This window comes from Ornithorhynchus anatinus, chromosome 16 (genome assembly GCF_004115215.2).
Source record: "Ornithorhynchus anatinus isolate Pmale09 chromosome 16, mOrnAna1.pri.v4, whole genome shotgun sequence".
In the NCBI taxonomy this organism is placed as follows: domain Eukaryota; kingdom Metazoa; phylum Chordata; class Mammalia; order Monotremata; family Ornithorhynchidae; genus Ornithorhynchus; species Ornithorhynchus anatinus.
In genome coordinates this window covers 12,514,854-12,539,282 of record NC_041743.1, presented here as the reverse complement: position 1 = coordinate 12,539,282, position 24,429 = coordinate 12,514,854, and the positions used below count along the sequence as shown (strand labels likewise).

At 46.3% G+C, this 24,429-nt stretch overlaps 1 protein-coding gene across 4 annotated transcripts in view; it reads left to right on the top strand.

The window, feature by feature from the left end:
- Positions 1-142: 142 nt before the first annotated feature.
- TPR (translocated promoter region, nuclear basket protein) overlaps positions 143-24,429 on the top strand; it is a 55,513-nt gene continuing 31,226 nt past the window's right edge. For all 4 annotated transcript variants that reach the window (XM_029081045.2, XM_029081047.2, XM_029081046.2 and 1 more), the window contains exons 1-21: positions 143-314; positions 3,734-3,838; positions 7,560-7,633; positions 8,672-8,768; positions 9,862-9,965; positions 11,137-11,301; positions 11,431-11,523; positions 11,854-11,934; positions 12,612-12,699; positions 13,810-13,950; positions 14,764-14,855; positions 15,313-15,510; positions 17,090-17,197; positions 18,411-18,637; positions 19,285-19,448; positions 19,833-19,969; positions 20,052-20,200; positions 20,932-21,094; positions 22,350-22,484; positions 22,980-23,120; positions 23,896-24,061. In XM_029081045.2, the coding sequence (XP_028936878.1) occupies positions 164-314; positions 3,734-3,838; positions 7,560-7,633; positions 8,672-8,768; positions 9,862-9,965; positions 11,137-11,301; positions 11,431-11,523; positions 11,854-11,934; positions 12,612-12,699; positions 13,810-13,950; positions 14,764-14,855; positions 15,313-15,510; positions 17,090-17,197; positions 18,411-18,637; positions 19,285-19,448; positions 19,833-19,969; positions 20,052-20,200; positions 20,932-21,094; positions 22,350-22,484; positions 22,980-23,120; positions 23,896-24,061 (2,779 nt within the window). In that variant the 5' untranslated portion in view covers positions 143-163. The remainder of the gene's footprint in view (positions 315-3,733; positions 3,839-7,559; positions 7,634-8,671; positions 8,769-9,861; positions 9,966-11,136; positions 11,302-11,430; positions 11,524-11,853; positions 11,935-12,611; positions 12,700-13,809; positions 13,951-14,763; positions 14,856-15,312; positions 15,511-17,089; positions 17,198-18,410; positions 18,638-19,284; positions 19,449-19,832; positions 19,970-20,051; positions 20,201-20,931; positions 21,095-22,349; positions 22,485-22,979; positions 23,121-23,895; positions 24,062-24,429) is intronic.

The window sequence follows — 24,429 nt, the reverse complement described above, 5'->3', positions numbered from 1 at the left end:
GCGCGTGTCCTCCGCGCCTGCGCGTGTCCTCCGCGGGCGGGCCGCGCCCCCGACGCCTGCGCCCGGCGGCCCCGCAGGGTCCGGGCCCCGGAGCCTCCGCTCTGCGCCTGCGCGCGCGCGCCCGGCCGCGCGGGAACCCGCCCCGGGGCCGCGCCTGGCGGAGATGGCGGCCGTGCTGCAGCAGCTCCTCGACCGGGCCGAGCTGGCCAAGCTGGCCAAGCCCGTGCAGGCCAAGCTGGAGAAGTTCCTGGCCGACCAGCAGAGCGAGATCGACGGGCTCAAGGGCCGGCACGAGAAGTTCAAGGTCGACAGCGGTGAGTCCTTGCCTCTGGAAAGGAGCGCGGAGACGGAGGAGGAGGAGGAGGAGGAGGAGCAGCAGCGACCACCCTGAGCGCCTCCTACGTGCAGCTGCCTTCAGGCGTCTTGACGGAGCGCCCACTCTGTGCGGAGTACTGTACTGAGCGCTTGGAAGGGACAGTTGGGCCACGGGGAGACACCAGCCCCGGGCCCACGCTCCGAACGGGGGAGGCAGACGACAAAACAAGTGTCCGTGCATGCAGTCGTGTATTTGGAGCGCTTACTATGTGCATCTTCATTCAGTGGTCTTGATTGAGCGCCTACTCTGTGCAGAGCACTGGACTGAGCGCTTGGAAGGGACAATTCGGCCAAAGAGAGAGACCAGCCCGGGCCCACGGTCTGAACGGGGGGAGGCAGACGACAAAACAAGTATCCGTTCATTCAGCCGTATTTTTTGAGCGCTTACTCTGTGCACCTTCATTCAGTCGTCTTGATTGAGCGATTACTATATGCAGAGTACTGAACGCTTGGAAGGCACAATTGGGCCACAGGGAGGGACCAGCCCGGGCCCACGCTCTGAACGGGGGAGGCAGACGACAAAACAAGTATTCAGTCAGTCGTGTATTTGGAGCACTTACTATGTGCATCTTCATTCAGTGGTCTTGATTGAGCGCTTACTCTGTGCAGAGCACTGGACTGAGCGCTTGGAAGGGACAGTTCGGCCAAAGAGAGAGACCAGCCCGGCCCCACGACGGGCTCACGGTCCAGAAGGGGGAGGCGGGCCACAAAACAAAACAAATATTCGTTCATTCCGTCGTGTTTTTTGAGCGCTTACTTTGTGCACCTTCATTCAGTCGTCTTTATTGAGCGCCTACTATGTGCAGAGCGCTGGACCGAGCGCTTGGAAGGGACGATTCGGCAAAGCAGAGAGACGATCCCTGCCCCACGACGGGCTCAAGATCCAAACGTGGGAGACAGACCACAAAACAAGTATTCGTTCATTTAGTCGTATTTTTTGAGCGCTTACTATGTGCACTTTCATTCAGTCGTATTTAGTGAGCGCTTACTATGTGCAGAGTACTGTACTGAGCGCTTGGAAGGGACAATTCGGCAAAAGAGAGAGACCATCCCGGCCCCACGACGGGCTCGCGGTCTAAATGGGGGAGACAGACAACAAAACAAAACAAGTATTCGTTCATTCAGTCGTATTTTTTGAGCGCTTTCTATGTGCAGGTTCATTCAGTCGTATTTATTGAACGCTTACTATGTGTAGAGCGCTGGACTGAGCGCTTGGAAGGGACGATTAGGCAAAAGAGAGAGTCGATCCCTGCCCCACGACGGGCTCACGGTCTAAACATGGGAGACAGATAACAAAACAAGTATTCGTTCATTCAGTCGTATTTATTGAGCGCTTACTACGTGCAGGTTCATTCAGCCGTATTTATTGAGCGCTTACTATGTGCAGGTTCTTTCAATCGTATTTACTGAGCGCTTACTATATGCAGAACACTGTACTGAGCGCTTGGAAGGGACAATTCGACAATAGAAATAATCCCGACGCAGCAACGGCCTCAGTCTTAAAAGGGGAGACAGACAACAAAACAAATATTCAGTCAGTCAGACGTATTTATTGAGCGCTTACTGTGTGCAGAGCACTGTTCTGAGCGCTTGGAAGGGACAATTCGGCAGCAGAGAGAGACAATCCAGGCCCCGTGACGGGCTCACGGTCCGAACGGTTGGACCAAAAAGTTTTGCAAATATCGGGAGCGGAGGAGAGAACGAGGTTGTGACGGGAAGTAGTGCAGATGATGAAAGGCTGAATAATTGCGTACGCAAATAAAAATTTGTATCGGTAAATAAGTGCTGAGGATAAGGCTGAAATATCGAAGCGCTAAGGTAAGAGTGATGTTCATTCATCATTCAATAGTATTTAGTGAGCGCTTACTAGGTGCAGAGCACTGTACTAAGCGCTTGGAATGGACAAATCGGTAACAGAGACAGCCCCTGCCCTTTGACGGGCGCACAGTCTAATCGGGGGAGGCGGACAGACAAGAACAATGTTGAGTTGATGGAACTGGGCCGGAGAAATTAAATCAAGGAAGTTTCCCAGAGGAGATGGGATTAAAGGAAGAGGAGAGGGAACATAAGCCGTGGCCTACCGGATTTTCAAGAAATAGACTATCGTAGGCCGGGGGGATTGATGTGACCGAGAGGTCCAGTCTGACAAGGTCCAGTTAGAAGATGAGCTGGGGATTAGTAGGTGAAGAGCTGCTAACTGTGGTAGAGAAAGCTGGGGGAGAGCCTTCGGGCCATCGACAGAGAGTGTCTTCGTTACGGGGAAGGAGAGAAGTAGCTAATGGAGACGTGTGCACGACGCTCTAGTAAAATGTTTTATGCAGCAAATGCTAGAGGCTGGAGGCAGCTAGTCTAGTGAGGAGTTGTGATCCAGTAGTTGTCTAATATAACGAGAGCTTGGACCTTGGACATCTGCTAGGGACTTCGTCTGGAGAGGAGCGGGGACATCAGTCGCTCAGGCAGTGGCATTTTACTGAACGCTCCCCCGGTGCAGAGCGTTGGACTCGGAAGAGTGCAGTACAACAGACATGACAGACGTCCCGTTTAGCCTGTGAGCCCGTCGCTGGGCAGGGATCGTCTCTCTCTGTTGCCGAATTGCCCGTTCCAAGCGCTTAGGACGGTGCTCTGCACGTCGTGAGCGCTCAATAAATACGATTGAATGCGTGAATGAGTATCCTCAGAAAACGAAAGACCAGGAAAGGAGAGCTGAGAGGCAGTGACGGGTCCAGGGTGACATCAGAGTGAAGGGCTTTTGGGACAGGGAGGATGGGAAAGCTAGGAGTGGGCCGAGGAAGGACGGGGGACTCTGGTTAGCTCTGGTTGAGCTAAGTTGGAGGTGCCGTAGTGTTTATTGAGCACTTTGCTATGCGTGGAGCCCAGAACTCAGCACCTGAGAGCTTACCGGACACGCCATGGGCCTGATGCCTGTCGTTCAGCACGAAAAGCGAAAGTAAATAATTTACAGACAGGACGCGGCGGGAGGAGATAGGTACCTAAGTGCTTCTGGGAGCAGGAGGAGGTGAGAACCCAACTCCTTCAGTGACGGGGAAGTAGCAGTTGGGGGGATACGATATGGGGTTGGGGTAGGGAGATGAGATTAGTCAGAAGAGGCCTTCTCGAGGAGGTGAGGTTTCAGAAAGTCTTCAACAGTTGGGACAGCATCAACCTGCCAGTGCGAAGGGTCAGAGAGCTTTAGGTAGAGGGGTGGAAGTGGGAAAGATGCATAAGTGCAGATGTCTTGGGGGCAGAATATCTCCTTTATGTTCATATTTCTCCCGAAATACGCATAAATGCCATGTCGATTATCTGAACTGTGCTTATCACCGAGTCTGTGTGTGTGTGTGTTTGTGTGTTTTCCCAGAGCAACAATATTTTGAAGTGGAGAAGAGGCTGGCCCAGTGTCAGGAACGACTCGTAAATGAAACCCGTGAATGCCAGAATTTGCGGCTGGAGCTGGACAAGCTAAGTGAGTTTTTCATTGGGGTGCTAATTTGCAAATAGTCTCGGAAGTGTCAGAAATCTTCTGAGACAACTAATAGACATTTATTCAAGAACTGCGTCTAGGAATGATGTGTTTCAATTTGTTGGGTGCTTTTTAGCACTTTCCTGATTGGCCCATTTTAGGTAGAGATCTCTTTGTAAACTGTCTTGGAAATGGTATACGCCACAAGTATTTTGATATGAGAGTTCTTTGTGGTATCTATTAAATGCTTATCGTGTCCTACAGAATGCTAAGCGTTTAGATACAAGATTGTCAGGGTCGACACGGTCTCCGTCCCACATGTGGCTCATAAGTTAAGGGGTAAGGAAAGCAGGTATCTTACCTTTATGAAGAAACTCAAGCAGAGAGATTGAGATTTTCCCAGTCACACAACAGGCTAATGGCAGAGTGCCAGAGCTGAGCTGTCTCCCTGACTCCCCATGCTTTTTCCGTTATGCTGTCTGGCCTCCTGTGTATTTATTTGTTTTAAACCATATATTTATTGTAAATCACAGAATAGCAAATCATTGCCATTTACCAAGGGATAATTCTTGATTGCCGCCTTCAAAAGAAAATGATTGTATAGTTTTTTCAGGCTTTTCTGTGCAATTCCCATTTCTCTGACATAGAATTTCAGCCTACCCAATTCGGCAAGCGGTACGGGCCCTCCGGACGAAAGGTCTCGGTAAAATTTGGGTGTTTGGTCTGAGATTTTTCTAGTGTCCACTGGGCTACGGCAAGGCCACGAAATTTAGGTCCCAGTGTGGCTTAATGCCACTCTTCCTTCGTATCTAGTAGATCTAGATTTATCCTTTCCTGCCTTAACTCTGCCCTCTCCTCCGCCAGGCAAAGCTTCTTCTCCTCCCTCATCGACACCCATGCCCGTCACCCCCGCCGATTGTTCCGGACCTTTAACTCTCTCCTTAGGCCCCCTGTTCCTCCCCCTCCCCCATCTCTCACCCCTAATGATCTGGCCACCTATTTCCTCACGAAAATCAACACGATCAGGTCTGAGCTCCCCAAAGTCACCCCTCCGCCTCTCCCCTCCCCCCCCCAACAACCCCCTCCCCTACTTTCCCATCCTTCCCTGCAGTATCCTCAGAGGAGATCTCCTCCCTCCTCGCAAGTGCCACCCCCTCCACCTGCGCCTCGGACCCCATTCCCTCTCACCTTCTGAAAACCATCGCCCCTGCCCTCCTCCCTTCCTTAACTTCTATTTTTAACCACTCAATCTCCAAGGGCTCCTTCCCCTCTGCCTTCAAACATGCCCATGTCTCCCCCATCCTAAAAAAAACCCGCTCTTGACCCCACTTCCCCCTCCAGTTATCGTCCTATCTCCCTACTACCCTTCCTTTCCAAAATCTTAGAACGAGTCGTCTACAATGGATGCCTAGAATTCCTTAACTCCCATTCTCTCCTAGACCCCCTCCAATCTGGCTTCCGTCCCCTCCACTCTACCGAGACTGCTCTCTCTAAGGTCACCCGTGACCTCCTTCTTGCCAAATCCAATGGCTCCTACTCCATTCTGATCCTCCTTGACCTCTCTGCTGCCTTTGACACTGTCGACCATCCCCTCCTCCTCCATACCTTATCTCACCTTGGCTTCACGGACTCTGTCCTCTCCCGGTTCTCCTCTCACCTCTCTGGCCGATCATTCTCGGTCTCCTACGCTGGAGCCTCCTCCCCCTCCCATCCTTTAACTGTTGCAGTTCCTCAAGGGTCAGTTCTTGGCCCTCTTCTGTTCTCCATTTACACTCACTCCCTCGGTAAACTCATCCGCTCTCACGGCCTTGACTACCATCTCTACGCAGATGACAGGCAGATCTACATCTCCGCCCCTGTCCTCTCCCCCTCCCTTCAGGCTCGCATCTCCTCCTGCCTCCGGGACGTCTCCACCTGGATGTCGGCCCGCCACCTAAAGCTCAACATGAGCAAGACTGGGCTCCTCATCTTCCCTCCCAAGCCCGGTCCGCTCCCAGACTTCTCCATCACCGTGGATGGCACGACCATCCTTCCCGTCCCGCAGGCCCGCAATCTCGGTGTCATCCTTGACTCGTCCCTCTCGTTCACCCCACACATCCTATCCGTTACCAAGACCTGCCGGTTTCACCTCTACAATATCGCCAAGATCCGCCCTTTCCTCTCCACCCAAACGGCTACCTTACTATTACGGGCTCTCGTTATATCCCGGCTAGACTACTGTGTCAGCCTTCTCTCTGACCTCCCTTCCTCCTCTCTCGCCCCGCTCCGGTCTATTCTTCACTCCGCTGCCCGGCTCATCTTCCTGCAGAAACGCTCTGGGCCTGTCACTCCCCTTCTTAAACAACTCCAGTGGTTGCCTATCGACCTCCGCTCCAAACAAAAACTCCTCACTCTAGGCTTCAAGGCTCTCCATCACCTTGCCCCTTCCTACCTCTCCTCCCTTCTCTCTTTCTACCGCCCACCCCGCACGCTCCGCTCCTCTGCCGCCCACCTCCTCGCCGTCCCTCGGTCTCGCCTATCCCGCCGTCGACCCCCGGGTCACGTCCTCCCACGGTCCTGGAATGCCCTCCCTCCTCACCTCCGCCAAACTGATTCTCTTTCCCTCTTCAAAACCTTACTTAAAAATCACCTCCTCCTAGAGGCGTTCCCAGACTGAGCTCCTCTTCCCCCTCTACTCCCTCTGCCATCCCCCCTTTACCTCTCCGCAGCTAAAGCCTCATTTTCCCCTTTTCCCTCTGCTCCTCCACCTCTCCCTTCCCATCCCCACAGCACTGTACTCGTCCGCTCAACTGTATATATTTTCGTTACCCTATTTATTTTGTTAATGAATTGTACATCGCCTTGATTCTATTTATTTGCCATTGTTTTTACGAGATGTTCTTCCCCTTGACGCTGTTTAGTGCCATTGTTCTTGTCTGTCCGTCTCCCCCGATTAGACTGTAAGCCCGTCAAATGGCAGGGACTGTCTCTATCTGTTGCCGACTTGTCCATCCCAAGCGCTTAGTACAGTGCTCTGCACATAGTAAGCGCTCAATAAATACTATTGAATGAATGAATGAATCTAGGGCATTCGTGAAACAAGAGAAAGTGACGCCTGACTGCTCTTAAATGACATCTAAACAGTGCCATCAGCAGCACCGATGAGCAGTATCCAGAACATTATGTAAGGTACTTGGAAGGTCGCGATTAAAGTCGACCGTACGTCCCTCCTTTACAGGAGTTTATTATCTAGAAGTAGGCAACCAACCCTATTCATTAATCTCTTGAAATGACTTTGGGAACTGTCACCAAGTGGTTTTAAGGGGATATATGTTATCCGGTCTTGAGTGGGAGAAAAAAATAACCAGGAACAAAGAATTTGATGAATATTGTTAATACCAAGTATCATTATTATCCTTATAGGCTGTTTCACAGTAAAAATGCTCAAAATTGATTTATCGTAGACTAAGTACTGGAAATTACTCAAAGCTTTAGAAGACCAGTTTTATTTGGTTAAGCTTTTCATCTAGATTTATAGTTGGACTGTTTATATTATTTTCACTATCCCTGGAGAGTCTTTATTTGTTCCTTGCAGACAGACCACTTGGTCTTTTATTTGTGAAGAGTAAATCTTCCATTCAACTCTAACATAAGGAGAATATTAAGGGATCCTTGCAGATTTTCTTTGTAGAGCCGCATTGAATTAACCAGTATTTACTTTTATAAAACGTCTATTTTCCTCCAGATGCGAATGTGAAGACGTTGACTGAGAAAAACCAGGAACTCGAGAGTGCTCAGGATCGTCATGTTTCTGTTCAGGTTTAATATCCGTCGACTGTATTACACGACATGATAGAGGAGAGCCCTTTCAAAGAGTGGGGTTACATCTTGTGGAATCGGGTTCGGCATTAGTTCCAGAGTGTCAGAATGGCACTGAGTTGGTGCAGAGAGGAGGGGCCTAGTTGCATGAGAAACTGGAAGCGTTTCTGAGATAGTAAAACTTGTTCTTAGAGGATGGGCTTCATCTGAATCAAAATGACCTCGAGCCCCCGGCATTAAAAATAATAATAATTTTAAAAAGGTAGAGTGTTTTTTAAAACAACAGATGAGATAAGTGCAGAAAGGTACAAGCCTGCCCGAATGAATTATCGTTAAAGAATAGTGGTCATTTCCCTTTTAATATCAGGTTTTTCAGCTCGGTGACGAGAAAATGCTATGTTAGACTGCCTGGCTCCTGTTTCTCCTCCTCCGTCATCTTGTTGGAGGAGGAAGCGGCGGCGTGAGGAAAAGGCAGCTGATAAAGAGCCCCGATCGTCAGGAGCATTTGTTTGATGCAAGAAGCAATGAGGAGCCTTTTGTAATCTCTTGATGAGGGGCTTGATATGGTCAAATTTACATTTTGGAAAGATCGTGTACCGCCTTGGAGCGGGTCCAGAATTAGACCTTTTCGTCTCTGCTGTCACTGATTTCCTTGGCTTGTTCTCACTGGTATTGCTGAACTGGTTTCGAGCGGCTTAAAGCTTACTACAGGGCCAATCGCTTAGTGTAGTGCGCTGTGCACAGTAAGCGCTCAATAAATAGCACTGATGGATTGGCTCGGCAAAAGGAAGGAAGCCTTGAGCGGGGCAGGCTTGGCTTCTTCCGGTGTTTGTTCTCTGGCCCGGGACTTTGACCGAAAAGTCCCCCGTGCTTCCCATATAGAATAATATGCTGAGCATTGTGGAAATCTGCTGTGTACGAACCAAAAATGAAGCAGTGTAAAGCATTTAATTCCTTATGGGCTACCCTCTTGGTCGTTAAACTGGAAGGCTGTTCTTTTAGGAGTCCTTTATTTTAAACTATTTCGTTTTAAAACAGAACCAACTTACAAGAGCAAAGGAAGAACTGGAAGCTGAGAAAAGGGATTTGATTAGAACTACCGAGAGACGCTGTCAAGAAATCGAATACTTAACTGGTGTGTTCAATATATCATCTCAGCGGGATTTTTTCAGAGCAAATCTTAGCTTGCATTTTAAAAATGTATTCGTTTGTATTCGTATGTGTTAGATGGGCCTGATGCTCAGCCTTCTGCTCTAAGTGAATTCTAGTTAACCCCTCTGCTCTCCATATAAACAGTTCAAAACATGGGGTGATCACTCCTATTTTTGCATGAGTCCTAGTCAGGGAGTTTGTTTATGCAGCGGGAGAAATCCTCAATACACTTGGGTCTAAATTCACTTCTGTTGCCCTGAAGGGATGGCTCCCTTTTCCTTGTCACTGAAATTTCTCCCTCAGCAGGTGTAATTTTCTCTTGTTGGTGTCCTGGGGTTTCCAAGTTTCTAGGCCCTGGACCTCTGGCTCCTTATCTCTATCTTTTCTCACGTCTCTTCCTTTCCCTTCCCCCTGGATGCAACTCCTCCCCCTCCGAGTCCCGACTCTCGAGGAGTCGCTGCCTGGGAGCTGTTTTGGAGACGATCAGAGTGTCTCGTATAACCCAGTTTGAAGACGCTTCATTTTGATGTATTGTACTGCGTTGAAACATACGAGCAAATGATCTCTTTGAGCAAAGGGGCTGCATTCTTAACCGTTTGTTTTAGTGTGTGCGCTTTCAGTGCACCTAGGACCATTTTGTCTATGACGTTGCATTCTGCGTATAATAAGCGCTCAATAAATACTATCGAATGAATTCTAACTAAGCTGCTGCGTGTTGTCGGGAAGAACGTCTCCTAATTCCCTAGCAGGGTTTTATTTAAAATGTAGAGTGAAAATCCCCACTGTGGAAGAGGACTGAGTGTACTTCTGAACAAAAGGGGTAGATTGAGAAACTCAGAGTTAATCCTGCCAAACGTAAATTAAGGTCCAGGATTGTTTAACAGGCCCTTAAACTCTGGGTGGAGGCGGAGTCGAAGAAGAGACGTGGGCACATAGATTTAGTTGCATTTTAAAGAGAGAGCCCTCAGGTCTCATTACGTACAATATTTTGATAACATAAAGAATTGGGATAATCGTTCCTTCTGCATTGATATTTAGTATTATTGATATCTTCATATTTTTCTCATCTTTTCTAGAGGACGTTAAACGCCTGAATGAGAAACTTAAAGAAAGTAGCTCATCAAAGGTAGAGCTCCAGTTAAAGCTGGATGAGCTGCAAGCTTCCGATGTCTCGATAAAGGTGAGAAATATGTAGCTTCTAAGATAGCGAGCGGTCAAAATGACCGAAGGTAGCTCCCGCGATGAAGAGAGAGTCTTGTCGGTGTCCTCAACGTAGCGTTCTCATTCAGCCTACGTATTCAATATGTCAGGAAATCCTGTCGGTTCTACCTTCGCGTCTCGAAAATCCACCCTTTCCTCTCCGTCCAAACTGCAGCCATCCTGACCCGAGCACTTGTATCCCTCCTCGACTATTGCGTCGGCATCCCTGCTGACCGTCCTGCATCCTGTCGCTCCCCACTCCGGTCCATGTTTCACTCTGCTGCCCACGTCGTTTTCCTAAAAAAAAGGTTCAACCAGTGTCTCCTTACTCCTCACAGACCTCCATTGGTTGTCCATCTCCCTCCAACTCGGCTTTAAGGCATTCAGTTAGTTCTCCCCATCCTACCTCACCTCGTTGATCTTGTGCTAAAGTTCATCTGACCCAGCTTGCACACTCTATCCCTCTAATGCCATCCCTCTGTCTCCTCTGTCTGGGCTGACCCTCTGCCCCCATCTGGCTTGAAACTCCCTCCCGCTTCCTGACAGATTACTACTCTTCCCACCTCGATCTCCCTTCTACATCACTTGGATCTGTTCCTTTCAAAACAGTTTGTATTTTTTTTCAGTGAACAAGTTGTTTGGACAAATTTATTATCGAGGTGATTGATTTGTTTCCCCAAAATACTTTGAGTTATGAAAAATTAATATATTTAAACAAGGAGGATTTCCAATAAATGGGCTTAGTATAGTGCTCTGCACAGAGTAAACGCTCAGTAAATACCTTTGATTGATAAACAGGTAACTTAAAAGTAGCCATGCAGATTAGGAAGGTGGGACAGGATTTGTATCGTGGGACCATGTTATTATAGCAGAATAATTTCCCCGAACTTTCCCCAAACACTAGAGCTGGGGGAAGGGAATATCTGGCAGCACCCAGGCATGGAGAATAGAGAATTTTCTGATTCAAATCAGACCTATAGCCTGCTGCATCATATGCTTAAATGAAACGCAGAATAGATTTCCGAGCAACTCGACTCAGCTAATTTAAAACTTTGGCACCGTAATAGAAATGTAATTTCTATACTGCAGGTCAGGTCAGACCCTGGTGATCCCTTAATAATTTTCTTTCTTTTTATTTTATTTTTTTTTAGTTTCGAGAGAAGCGCCTGGAACAAGAGAAGGAGTTACTACAGAATCAGAATACGTGGCTGAGTACTGAACTGAAATCAAAAACTGATGAACTCTTGGCCATTGGCAGAGAAAAAGGAAATGAAATCCTGGAACTTAAATGTAATATGGAGAACAAGAAAGAGGAGGTAAAATAGGAACAGCTATGAAGACCCTGGAGTCTTATTCTAATGCTTTCGGTTTCTTTGGCCCTCCAGCCTGAAAATCTGGTAATGATTCTAAGTTTGTGACAGAGTGAACAAATTTCATTCATACAGGTTTCCAGGATGGAGGAGCAGGTGAATGGCTTGAAAACATCAAATGAACATCTACAGAAACATGTGGAAGAGCTTTTGACTAAATTGAAAGAGGTACAGATATCTACTAAAAGTCACACTTTCCAGTCCTCAGAAACAGTTAATTCAATTGCAGTTTATTCCTATAGACCTGACTGTCCTATGCCTATCCTCTAGCAACTTCTTTGTTGTTCGAGACAAGGACGTAAATTGTTAATATTGGCAGTTTTCCCCTCAAAGACCCTATTCATCTGTTTTTCATCTTCCCGGAATTTGATTGACTCTTATACATGGTTGAATTTTAAATGTTAATACTATACCTGTTCGGCCATTTTTAAAAAAGGGGCTCTCTTAACTCCATTTAAACATTTCAGGTTTGAGTGATTTAATTACTTTTGTTGCCAGGCCAAAGAACAGCAAGCCAGCATGGAAGAAAGATTCCAAAATGAACTAAATGCTCACATTAAGCTCTCCAACTTGTACAAGGTAAGTAGCAGTTGGTTTGGAAGGACCGGAGAATTGTTCCCAGTGTGTGGGTTGGGTGTCTTGCCCAGGGAAGTTGAGCTTGATGTAAAACCGTACGGCTTTGTACGTTCTGAGCCTCCATAGACCTTTTTTTTTTCCTTGATTTATGTTGGAGTGCATTTGTATGATCACGTGTTTATCATGAGTCAGAACCCAGTTCTTTTCCATTTGCATTTAGGGAGCATTTAATATAGAACAATAGCCTAGCTACAGTCCTGCAAGATTACGCCCAATCGGATGCTGGGGCGTTTTTGTTTTGGTTTTTGTGTCTTAGTATTTAAGCACTAGGTGCCAGGCACTGTACTAGGCACTGGAGTAGATGCAAGTTAATCAGGTTGGATGCAGTCCACGTCCCACGTGGGGCTCACAGTCCTAATCCTCATTTTACAGATGAGGTAACTGAGGCACAGCGAAGTGCCTTGCCCAAGGTCAGGCAACAGACAAGTTGTGGAGCTGGGATTAGAACCCAGTTCCTTCTGACCCCGGGGCCTGAGCTCCATCCACTAGGGCAACACTACTTTCCTTGGCTTTTCAGTTTGTTCGGTTAATACGTAAAATTGCTTTAAATTACAAATTATGATGCTGTGCTCCGTGTCCTTGTATTTGTTCTTGGTAAACAAGTGCGCTATTACTTTTAGAGTGCTGCCGATGATTCAGAGTCAAAGAGCAATGAGCTGACGCGAGCAGTGGATGAGCTTCACAGACTTCTGAAAGATGCTGGAGAAGGTAAAAAACAGCTTCTGGTCACGGGGAAACACACGTCGGCTTTCTCCACGTTGTTGGTTTAAGTTACAGATGAACTGGAATTGTTTAGTGATGTTGCTTGATGGTGGAGGCGGTTTGTTAGACCTTGGAAGAATGTGATTCTTGGGCGTGCGCTCTTATTTTAGTTCCGTTATTGAGTTCTTTCACACATTCTGCCTCTGCAAAGCAAGGGTAATCTATGCCTATTCCCTATTTCACTTGGCTCTTAAAAAGCTTTTGGTGGTGATTGGGTGTTTTTGGTTTTTTTTTAAAAAACATTTGAAAGAACTGGAGAAATAGGCCAATCCGGAGGAATAAACAAAATTTGTAAGTGCTTCAGCTGTTTTAACAGAAAAGCGGTGTCAATTTAAGATGTTTGGATTATTTCTTAGATCTTTGTTTTCCTATGAATTTAACGCTCTGGACTTGGTAATCAAGCTAACTCTGACTTGTAGTGTTTACGTAACCTGCTGTTAGCGGGTCGTAGAGTGAATCAGAAAAAAATACGGTGTTTTGTAGCAGCCTTCCTTTAGGAATGAATGAGTGAGTTACCAGTTTCCTTCTAAGTTTGTTTTCGATTCCTCTGCGAAGAATGAGCGTTTTTCAGAAGAGGATGCTATCGTATTTCACGATGAGGCTCATATTTGAAGCCAAGGGAGGAGTTGAGAGTGAGAGAGCTCACTGTGTATATGGACAATATATAATTCCCATTTCTGTTTCATACTGTTTGATGCTGTGGCGTGTAATTTCCAAACAGGCTTGTTCTTTTCCCTACTGTTCCCTAACTTGATAGCACCATTCAAGCAGAGAAGCATTTGTACTCGCCCAAGTGCCTAGTACAGTGCTCTTCACACAGTAAGCGCTCAATAAAAATGATTGAGTGACTGATTTGACAATCATGGCAGTTTGATAAATGTGGCCAAGATTTGCTAGTCCAGCTTGGCCTCAGAGCCATATCCAGCATTGGCCTAAATAGGGTTGTTGGCAAAGCTGCAAGGAACCGGTACATAAGAACTTAATTTTAGAAATGTTCGGTGTCTACTCCTCCTACACTTGAAAGTAACCCATGTTTTCTGTAATGTGCATATTTAGCTAATAAAGCAACCCAGGATCATTTGATGGAAGTAGAAGAATCTAAAATGGAAATGGAAAAAGAAATGCGAGAGAAAACGGTCAAGTTAGAGAAAGAGCTAGAGAATGCCAATGACTTGCTTTCTGCTACAAAACGTAAAGGTACGACTCGTGTTTGCAGATTGTTCGTTAGCGTTGGGGTGCCGGTCTTGCCGTCTGTTGTATCGTACTCTCCCAAGTGCTCAGTACAGTTCTCTGTACCTAGTGAGTGCTCAATTCATACACTGATTGATCTGGGGCTCATGTTGGACGCTTCCTTTAAATTATGTTGAACAAATGAATGGGGGGGCTCTGAAGTACTGTTGTGGTGCCTTCCTGAAAAACTGACCAGAGGTCATTGTTGGCTTTTCGTATCTCTGCAAAATTCTACGGAATTGAGGGAATGGTGTCACTCTCGGCACTTTTGAGTGCTGCCCGGGGCTACATGGAAGCGAATCATCCTGGAATTTCCAAAACAGATTAAAGTATTACAGTGTGGCGGGGGGCCCCTGGTCTAAAGAAGAGAGCGCAGCACCACTGGGAGTCAGGAGACTGAAAACCATTCCCAACTCTGCCTCTTGCCGTCTCTGTGACCTTGGCTAAGACACTTAACTTTACTGTGCCTCAGTTTTCTCATCTGCGAAATCAGGACTGAGAGCCCTGTGTGGGACAGGGAGTGTGTCAGACCTGATTATCTCCTTTCTACCTTAGAGTTTAGCACACGGTACACGCTTAATAACTGTCTTAGTTGTTATCGAGATCATTATTTTTACCTCAGGCGTTCTTATTGCAGAAACCAAATGAACAATTCAGTAGCCTTTATACGTTTTATCCACACCTAAGTATCGCCCACGTTTTTCCTTCTTAAAAAATTGAATGCTTTTCTTTTTACGAGCACAGAGCCTGATAGCTTTCCACATGTGTTGACTCTAACAGGTGCGATCCTTTCCGAAGAAGAGCTTGCGGCCATGTCTCCTACTGCAGCAGCTGTAGCTAAAATTGTCAAACCGGGAATGAAGCTCACTGAGGTCAGAATTTTTGCATTAAAGGGTTGAAATAGCTACTTCTGGGTCGCTTACTCTCTGAAATGATTTATCAGAATACTCCGGCTTAAACGAAGCAGTAAGTAATTGGAAGACCCAAGGAAAATCCATGTTCTTGGTTCCTAGTTTCTTACTGCAGGCCATTTAGTTTAATACATATGCTCTGTCCCGACATCTTGGCTAGAACATTGAGGATTTTTTCTGAAGGCCTAATTTTATACCGCATTATTGAAAAGGTTGTACGCATGCTTCAGAATGGGTGAGTGCTCTAATATGCGGTTTGGCGTGGATAAAGCCCTTCGCGGTATTGCAAAACTGGGGTATGGTGTAATATAAATACCAAAAATAATAATTGATTATATTAATTATAAATGATAATTAACAAATACTGTGATAACCATTATTATCACACCTCTATCTAAAAATATCCATTTTCTTACAGTTATATAATGCATATGTAGAAACCCAGGATCAGCTGCTGCTGGAAAAGCTAGAGAACAAGCGAATTAATAAATATCTAGATGAAATCGTTAAGGAAGTAGAAGCCAAAGCCCCGATTTTGAAACGCCAACGTGAGGAGTACGAACGTGCCCAAAAGGCCGTGGCAAGTTTATCTGCTAAGCTTGAGCAGGCAATGAAGGTTGGTGTCTTTTTGCGGGGTGGGGGATTATGGGAAGCCCGCCTGTCAGGTAGCGAGCGATAGGATGTGTCGCTTCAGCGACGCCCACACGGAAAAATCACACTAACGGTACTCTCTTCAAACCTACAAGATAGGTGCCAAACTGAGTCTACTCGCTTAGGTTTTGGCAGCTGACTTAGAGCCGAGAAGTAGCCAGGCTGTGACATCCGAGTGACATGTGGCTCTCCTTCGCTTTTCTTGGCTCGCCGTGCGGCTCGCACGCATCCCTTCCATTATGCAGTTTCTCCGAGACAACAGGAGCCGTCAGTGCTCTGCAGTGGTCCGCCCCTGCAGCCTTTTTCACCAGGGTGGCTCCTTCCAAGTTGATCGAAGGGGAATACGGGAATCCCCTCCTTTTCACCCACACCCCTCCTCCCCGAAGTGTCTCACTGCCACTGCCACCGCTCGCCGTTTCCTCCCCCACACCCACAATAGCCACTCGCCGAGCCAAGGGTGAAGAAATTTTCTTTCCTCTGCGGCTCTTGGCCTCAGTAGGCTTTTGGTTTGCAGCTCTTCAGTTCACGAGGCTCGGCTGCCCCCGATATAGCCAGTTCTGATACGTGTCTAGGAAGTCAAAAGGATCACATGCACGTCTTGGAATGAGCTCTGAGAGCCTTCGGGAATTTTTTAGGGTATAGCAAAAGAGAGTAGAAATGAAGCGGGAGTTAACCCTCTCCAATCTAGTTTCTGCCCTCTTCACTCCAGTGAGACCATTCTTCACTGACCTCCTCCTTGCCAAATCTAAGGGACTCTGCTCCCTCCTAATCTTCCCTTGACCTTTTCCTAAAGGGGGGACGTTCCCTTCTGGAGAATGTCTGGTTCTCCTCCTCCCTCCCTGGCCTGTTCTTCTCTCCCTCACTTGCCCTAACCCCTCCCCTCTTCCCCGTGTTCTGACATTTCCTCCCACCACCCAGTTATCTCTTCTTGGATGTTCTGTCAGCAGCTCTTTTCACTGTACGCTTCTTGATCTCATCCACTCCCGTGGCTTCAACTCCCCTTCAGACTTCCACTCCCCGTATCTCGCCACGTCGAGCGTCTCAGTCGGCTTCAAGGCTGTCCGCCATCTGTCCGCTTTGCCTATTCCCCAGTTTTCTGCCTTTGGTCCACCCAAGTCAGTCTTCTTCATCCCCTCACCCCTGCTGTTCCCTTTCCGTGCATCTCCCACCTCCCATCGGGTAGGTCCGCGGCTCTCCTCTTACAAATCCTTCAAATTCCCACCACCTTCAGCATGCTTTCCTTAATGAATTTCCCAGTCCCCGAGCCGTAGCATCTCGGTAGCCGACTCTAGCGTCCACGATCTATTTATCCCCTCCTCATCACTCGTACATATCTCCCCCCTCAATTATTTATTTTGACCACTCTAGTTGAAATATTATGCCTGTCTCCCCCATCGTATTGAATTCCGGAGCATCTGTGTATTTTAACTCTAACGTGGGGTTTAGCGTTCACAGAAAAGATTGTGGGGAAATCTCAGAGGGGGGAGGGGGCTTGAAGACAATGTTGAACTTTCTGGAAGTTTATAAAAAATGTTTTTGTAAAGGAAATTCAACGTTTGCAAGAAGATACCGATAAAGCCAACAAACAGTCAGCTGTGCTTGAAAGAGACAACCAAAGGATGGGAGTACAAGTAAAAGATCTTTCACAACAGGTTAGAAAGTCTTTATCTTGAACTCTTTTTCCTATTGCGGTAAAAGCCCTACCATCTACCACTTTAATAGCCGAGATTTTTCATATCTCAGGGTAGAAGATCAACCCCTAAAAGGCGTTCCCTCTACCCAGCGAGGGGAGTTTACGGTGGTCGTGTCGTTTGGGTCTCTTTCCTTCTCTTTTATTAGTAACGATAGTAATCGCAGTTATAATAGTTGTATTTGTTAAACGTACTGTGTGCCACGCACTGGGGTAGATAGAAGATATGTTGACCCCACCCCTGTCAGACATGGGGCTCGCAGTTTAAATAGGGGGGAAGAACAGGTTTTGAATCCCCATATTTATACCTGAGGCACAGAGAAGGGAAATGACTCGCCTGAGGTCACACAGCAGTGAAGTGACTGTGCTGAGATTAGAATCTAAGTCCTCTGACTGCCAGGCTCGTTTTTTTTCCCTTAAGCCACTCATGGCCATGTTTCCTACCCCGCCATCTCATCGGCATCTGCACCCCACGGGGAAGGGATGGATGGAGTCAAGCTGGGTGCAGGTTTGCAGGTCCTCGACAGCCTTTCCCACAAGCTCTACCATTTGGGAGATAGCAGAGTAACTCTCTGCTTGCCTGTTCCGATGAGCAAAAGGGGGCTGGTGGTTTTCAGGGGCTACTTTGGCCAGCCCCAGTTACCTGGATTTAAGCACAGCCAGCGTCAACTAATATATAAACCTCTCCACGATGCCTCTATTTCCCACTGAAGTCGACCCTTTGCTGCCCTTTCTTTTGAGACTTTAATCTTAATGTGGCTCTTCGGAGCTCTCCTGTGATTATACAAAGGCTTGGAGTAGTCCTCCTTGCAGTACTTTTCTAGGCTAATCCTGCATCTTAATTAACCGGCATTTCTCATTCCTCTAGCATGCCAGCTAATAAAAGATTCTTTCGATTTGCATGTTAATCAGTGTTATTTAACGAGTGCATACTATTTGCAGAACACTGGTCTAAGCCCTTGAGAATGTACAGTACAGCGTAGAGTGGCTAGGCCCTATCCCTCCCCTTAAGGAGCGGGGCAGAAGGCATTAAACATTCTTCCAGAATGCTCATTTTGCAACGTCTCCGGGCCCGTCGACATTTCTAGAAAGTAACGTATCTGTGGTTTGTTTTAAAAACCCCAGTCCTCAAGAGGAAATGTATTAACGATGAATTCGATTGGAAATTCTCACAGATAAGAGTGCTGTTAATGGAGCTCGAAGAAGCGAGAGGCAATCACGTAATTCGAGATGAAGAAGTGAGCTCTGCTGATATCAGCAGTTCATCTGAAGTAATATCACAGTATCTAGTTTCCTACAGAAATATCGAAGAACTTCAGCAACAGAATCAGCGCCTTTTGGTAGCACTCCGAGAACTAGGGGAGACTAGAGAGAGAGAAGAACAAGAGACGACCTCTTCCAAGTAAGGATTTAAGAATTCTTTTGAGTCGATGCCTTCATCCTCAGAAGTCTCCTTTCTTGCCTTGATTGGTAAATATCCCCCTGCTCTTCTGAGTATACCAGAATAGGTGGAAACCTCTTAGAAAAGAGTGCAATCACTTGACTGTACCAGTCAGTGGTGTGTCCAGGAGATTCCAGTGGAGGGAGAAAAGAGAAAAATTTCTGTAAAATCAAACAGTTCTTTGTTGTGAGCCTTCGGCACTTGTGAGGTTGGTGGTGATGGAGTTTAACAGGGGTGGGGGTTAGTGGAAATTCCCTCCCCCCAATAATTTCCTTAGAGTTGGAACGAGTTCTTGAAGAAGCCATTCTCCTTCCCGCCCTGGAAAACTTAGTTGTCCAGTAAGAGCTTCCAAGAAACAGTGTTACCGCTCACACTCTTTGCAGATGGGCAGCCTGTTATTTCCGTGACTGTGTAGGTTTTCTGCATTTCGTCTGCTGGGAAGAGCAAAGATAGTTCATAAATGGGCTGCCCTTTTTCTAAACCTGGGATGTGGCTGAGGGAAGAGAAGATGGAGAGCAAGGAGGTGTGCAGCTGATGGTGGGCCTCTACAGAGCAGAAATTCACCTGCCCCTTCATTCAGTAAAGCAAACTGATCTCTCTGAATGCAGGATTACCGAGCTACAGATCCAACTTGAGAGTTCGCTAACCGAATTGGAACAACTGCGTGAGTCACGGCATCATCAGATGCAGCTTGTGGATTCGATAGTCCGCCAGCGTGATATGTACCGGATTTTATTGTCCCAGACCACGGGAGTCGTCATTCCACTACAAGGCAGGTCTCTTGTTCGGAAGAATTCCCTAATTGTGTGTTTCTGGATGTAAATTAGGTAATGGGATGCCAGAGAAGGGACTTCTACACTTCAGTCAGGGTAGTGTCGCTTCTGCAAAAGTCGAGCACTTTTGTTAAAAACCTATTCTCCTCTAAATTATTCACTGTAGTTTTTCACACCAGTGTGTTCTCGTCTTCTCTCCCTAATTTGTGGGAGAAAAATAGAACAATCGCCCAAGTGGCTATTTTATTCAATCTCTATCCTGTATTGTGAGGAAACATAACAGCCACGTTTTATTAAACGCAAGATACCCTGTTAAGGGATTAAAACCCTTTTCTGTTTAGTGATAATCAGTTTACCCCGTATCTTGATTTTCTTTTACGAAGCTTCAAACTTGGAGGAGATTTCTTTGACGTCGACACCCAAACGTTCTTCAGCAGCGCCTCAGGCCATCTCAACTCCAGCTCCAGGGTCTTTGAACGAGTCAGCCGAGGCCGTGGAAGCGAAGGCAGCACTCAAACAGGTATAGGTGCCCCTTTATTCTTCGTGGTCAAGTGATTAGAGGGAACAGTAACAGTAGCTTAAACCATATTTCTAATATTTAGCTGCAGGAAATGTTTGAGAACTACAAGAAAGAAAAGGCAGAAAACGACAAAATACAAAATGAACAGCATGAGAAACTTCAAGAACAAGTTACAGATTTGCGGTCTCAGAACACCAAAATATCCACACAGCTCGATTTTGCTTCTAAGCGGTAAGGGGATATTTACTGTATAAGATGTTATGCTGGCGAAGGTGAATTGTGTTGAATTTTGTATTTTGTTCGGATGCCGAGGAAATGTAAATCATTAGTCCGGGCTAGGTGTAATGTATGATTTAATCCATCCTGTTGACACAGCAGAGATGGTGGTCATTCCGGGAACACGGGTGCATACGTCAGGATCTGTGACAAATTGAGCTTGCCCTTTCCGCTCCCCCTGAGGAACGGTAGAAAAAGCAGACAAGGGGCTGGCTCGGAGAATTTCAGAAAGTACAGACAGGGAGCGTGGGAGCAAACTGGCCCCGAGATCCTGGAGGAGACAGGCCAGAGCCCAGCTGCCGTGATCAGATGTCTTTCAGTGCCCCCATCTCTCTTCCCTTTAATTCTGGGACAGCTTTCTGCACCTGCTCTGCCCTCAGGGTTGTCCCATTTTTTCATGAGATCTTTTGACTAGTCAGCGTTTGCCCTGAAGCGTTTTTTAGTTGGAACGCGAAAGCGTCATTTTTCGGTATACCAGAGATGCATTTTTACATAAACGTTCACTAAATCACTGGCATTTTTCTCATCCCCTGCTGGAATCAAATCAGAAAAGGAGAGTATGGGGAATTTTAGCGTGCTGTAACGAAGAAGGGAGGAATGCAAGAATCAAATGGGCGGGGGGATCGTACCACTGGGGGCTTGATTTGATTTTACTCATAATGGTTTCTCTAACGCTTTCCATGAAGATACGAAATGCTACAGGACAATGTCGAGGGCTATCGTCGGGAAATAACGTCCTTACAAGAGAGGAACCAAAAGCTTACCGCAACAACTCAGAAGCAGGAACAGATCATCAATTCGATGACCCAAGACTTGAGAGGAGCAAATGAAAAGTTAGCTGTAGCAGAGGTAAGTTGGCTCCCCTTCCGTCCAGTTGGCTACCGCCCCTCCCTTGGAATAGAGTTTCAGTGGCCACCCCTTTCCCCCCGCATCCACCCACGGGTCCACAGCTCCAGGACCTCCGTGGCCTGGCTCTAGCTAGCCATTCCCTGATCCGCAGGGGTCGGGGCTTCAAGCTGCCCAACAGACCAGACGTGATGAAGAGCATCCGAGAGGACGGGGCTTCAAGCTGCCCAACAGACCGGATGCGATGAAGAGCGTCCGAGACTGACATAGCCCATCCCCCCGGTCAGTTAAAGCCTCCAGACGGTTAGCTCCTTGTGGTCAGGGAAAGTGTCTGTCTGTTGTTATACTGTACTCCCCCAAGTGCTTAGAGTGCTCTGCACACTATAAGGGCTCAATAAATACAACTGAATGATTGAAAGCCCTCCACTTGGGAAGTAAAGGGCCCAAGGAGCTGGGCTTTTATGGCCCGCGTCTGTAGATTTTTCTCGGTCCGAGTAGGATATATTTGGCTTTCCCAAAAGCCCACGTCACCGTGAAAAGCAGCTGGGTCGTGAACAACACGGCTCCTGCTCCCCGTAGCCTGCCTCCCGCGACTTCTCTGCAGTATTTCCTCTCAACTTTATGGGGAGGCTGTTGTGGGCAGGGAGTGAGGCTGTTTATTGTTCTGTTGTACTCTCCCAAGAGCTTAGTACAGTGCTTTGCACACGATAAGCCTCAAATACGACGGAGTGAATGAATGCTCAAGGCCCCGTCCCACACGTCGTAGCCACAGGGACATTGGTCTGCGTCTAGTGTTAACTGATTTTAGTAGTGCTCCCTCTATAAACTGTAAGCTCCTTATGGGAAGGGAATGTATCTAGCAACTCTTTTTCCATTGTACTCTCCCAAGCACGTAGTACGGTGCTCTATACACGGTTAACTCAATTACCATTGATCGGTTAATTAAAACTTGTCATATCTTCCGTCCTTGCCTCATTTTTCCAGGTCAGTCTAGCTCTTGACAGGGATTGATGATTTAAAACATTCTGTCCCAGATTGTCCACTTAGCATAACTTAGCAAAGAGTACGTTAAGGTCATTAATTACATCTGGGCATTAAGGGAGAAATCTTTTTAGAATTTGTGCTTCGAGGGCAGTGATGATTTCTTTAATGCTTTCAGAAACTAGTACAGTGCTGGGCTTCCGCTAGTACTCAGTAAATGCATTAGCAGTCTTCCGCAATTGCTTAAAGATTTGTTGTGAATGCTTTCTGCCTCCAGGTGAGAACAGAAAGCCTGAAGAAAGAAAAGGAAATGCTGAAATTATCAGAAGTCCGTCTGTCTCAGCAGCGAGAGTCTTTGTTAGCAGAACAAAGGGGACAAAATCTACTACTTACTAATCTGCAGACAATTCAGGTAATCGTGAAGCTATACTGAAATGTTTATGTGCATTTCACCAAAGGTTCTTAATTCAACTAGCTGAAAGACTTGTGAAATGGTAATCTTCATCGTTCTTGCCTGTGTCACTATTTGTCAGCTTCAGGATCATATTTTAAGGTTAAAATACTCATCTTAATGTGTTTTTGAAAGTCAAATCATAGAAATTATTTTCTGACCAAAATATAATTTTTTAACGATGGCTGTCCGTCACTTGGCAGTCGTCATTCTCATCCTTAATTTGAGCAGTGAACATGTCTCATCAAGCCCTATCTTATTCTGAACCTAGATTTAAAAAATTAGTCTTTTGACATTTGCTCTGAGAGGCCTGCTCGAAGGTAATATTTTTATTTGCGATTTTACTTTTGTTTTCTGAACACTGAGCATCGTTCGAGTCTTTTCCGGTACAATTATTACGTTATTAAGGTATCACGGCCAAGAGATAAAGTGTAGCCGATCTTTTCTTTGTCTTAGGGCATCCTGGAGAGAGCGGAGACTGAAAGCAAGCAACGGTATAATAACCAGATTGATAAACTGGAGCGGGAGATATCCCAGTTAAAGAAAAAGTTGGAAAGTGAAGTAGAGCAAAGACATACTCTTACCAGGAATCAAGATGTAAGTATCTCTTCACAAATTGTAGTCCATATTAGTAGGGAAAATTTTCCAACAGCGGTCTAGGCCCAGATTCCTTGACACTTTTAATTTGAGGCTTACGTTGTTGGTGAGTCGTAGTAACGGTGAAGTTGGGAGAGGTCTTTAAGCTTAACAGCTCGAGTAGCCATGATGAGGGAAAGTTTAAGAATCAATCAGTCAATGGTATTTGAGTGCTTAACTGTGTGCAGAGCACTGTTTAAAGTGCTTGGGAGAGGTCAATACGACCGGAGTTGATTTGACACATTTGCTGCCCAAAATGCGCATGCAGTGTAGAGGGGGGGACCTTCGTGTAAATAAATAAGTTACAGTTTTGAACGTAAGTGCTGTGGGGCTGAGGGTGGGTGACGATCAGTTACCCAAAGAGTACAGATGCATAGATGACCCAGAAGGGGGAGGGGGAGTTTGGTAAAAGAGGGCTTAACTGGGGGAGGCCGTGTGGAGATGTGACCTTAATTAGGCTTTGAAGGTGAAACAGTGGTGGTCTGGCGTAGCTATATATGAATATCTCAATCTTTAGTATCCAAATCACAAGATTTAGCCTTGGTCTTTTGTTCTGAAAGGTCAGCTAGAATGTAATATTTTTATTTGAAATTTTACTTTCTTGAGGCATTATCACTTCTGAACAGTGAACGTTGTGATTCCGTTCAAGTATGGTTGTTTTCAAGACTATTATTGACAAGGAGATCTGTAAATTTAAGTACTTCTGTAACATCATTTGTCCGCCTTGCTTTCACAGGTTCATCTTTTAGACACAAAGCGACAGCTCGAGACGGAAATGAGCCTCCATTCAAATACAAAAGAGCTATTAAAAAATTCGCAAAAAGAAATTACTACGTTGAAACAGCAGCTTCATAATATCGAAGCTCAGCTTGCCGCCCAGTCAGCCCAGAGAACTGGAAAAGGTAAAAGTGTGAATGTATTTGCCTAAATCAAGCTTTGTAGGTTCATATGACTTAAGGTCATGATGTTTAAAGTTTCTCTGAGGATCTTGGAAAACAAAAAAAGAAATAGATTTAGCTCTCGTCTATTTACATCTCATAGATGGTGTCTGAGTGGGGGAACTAGTTAGGTTTGGGGTATGTCTTACTTTTCCTGATGCTTCCAACTTGACTATCTTGTGTTTCCCCAGCTCTCGGTACCGTGCTTAATAAATGCCGTAAAGAACAACAAAAAAAATTATTGTTTGAGACATTTCATTCATTCATTCATTCGTTCAATAGTATTTATTGAGCGCTTACTACGTGCAGAGCACTGTACTAAGCGCTTGGAA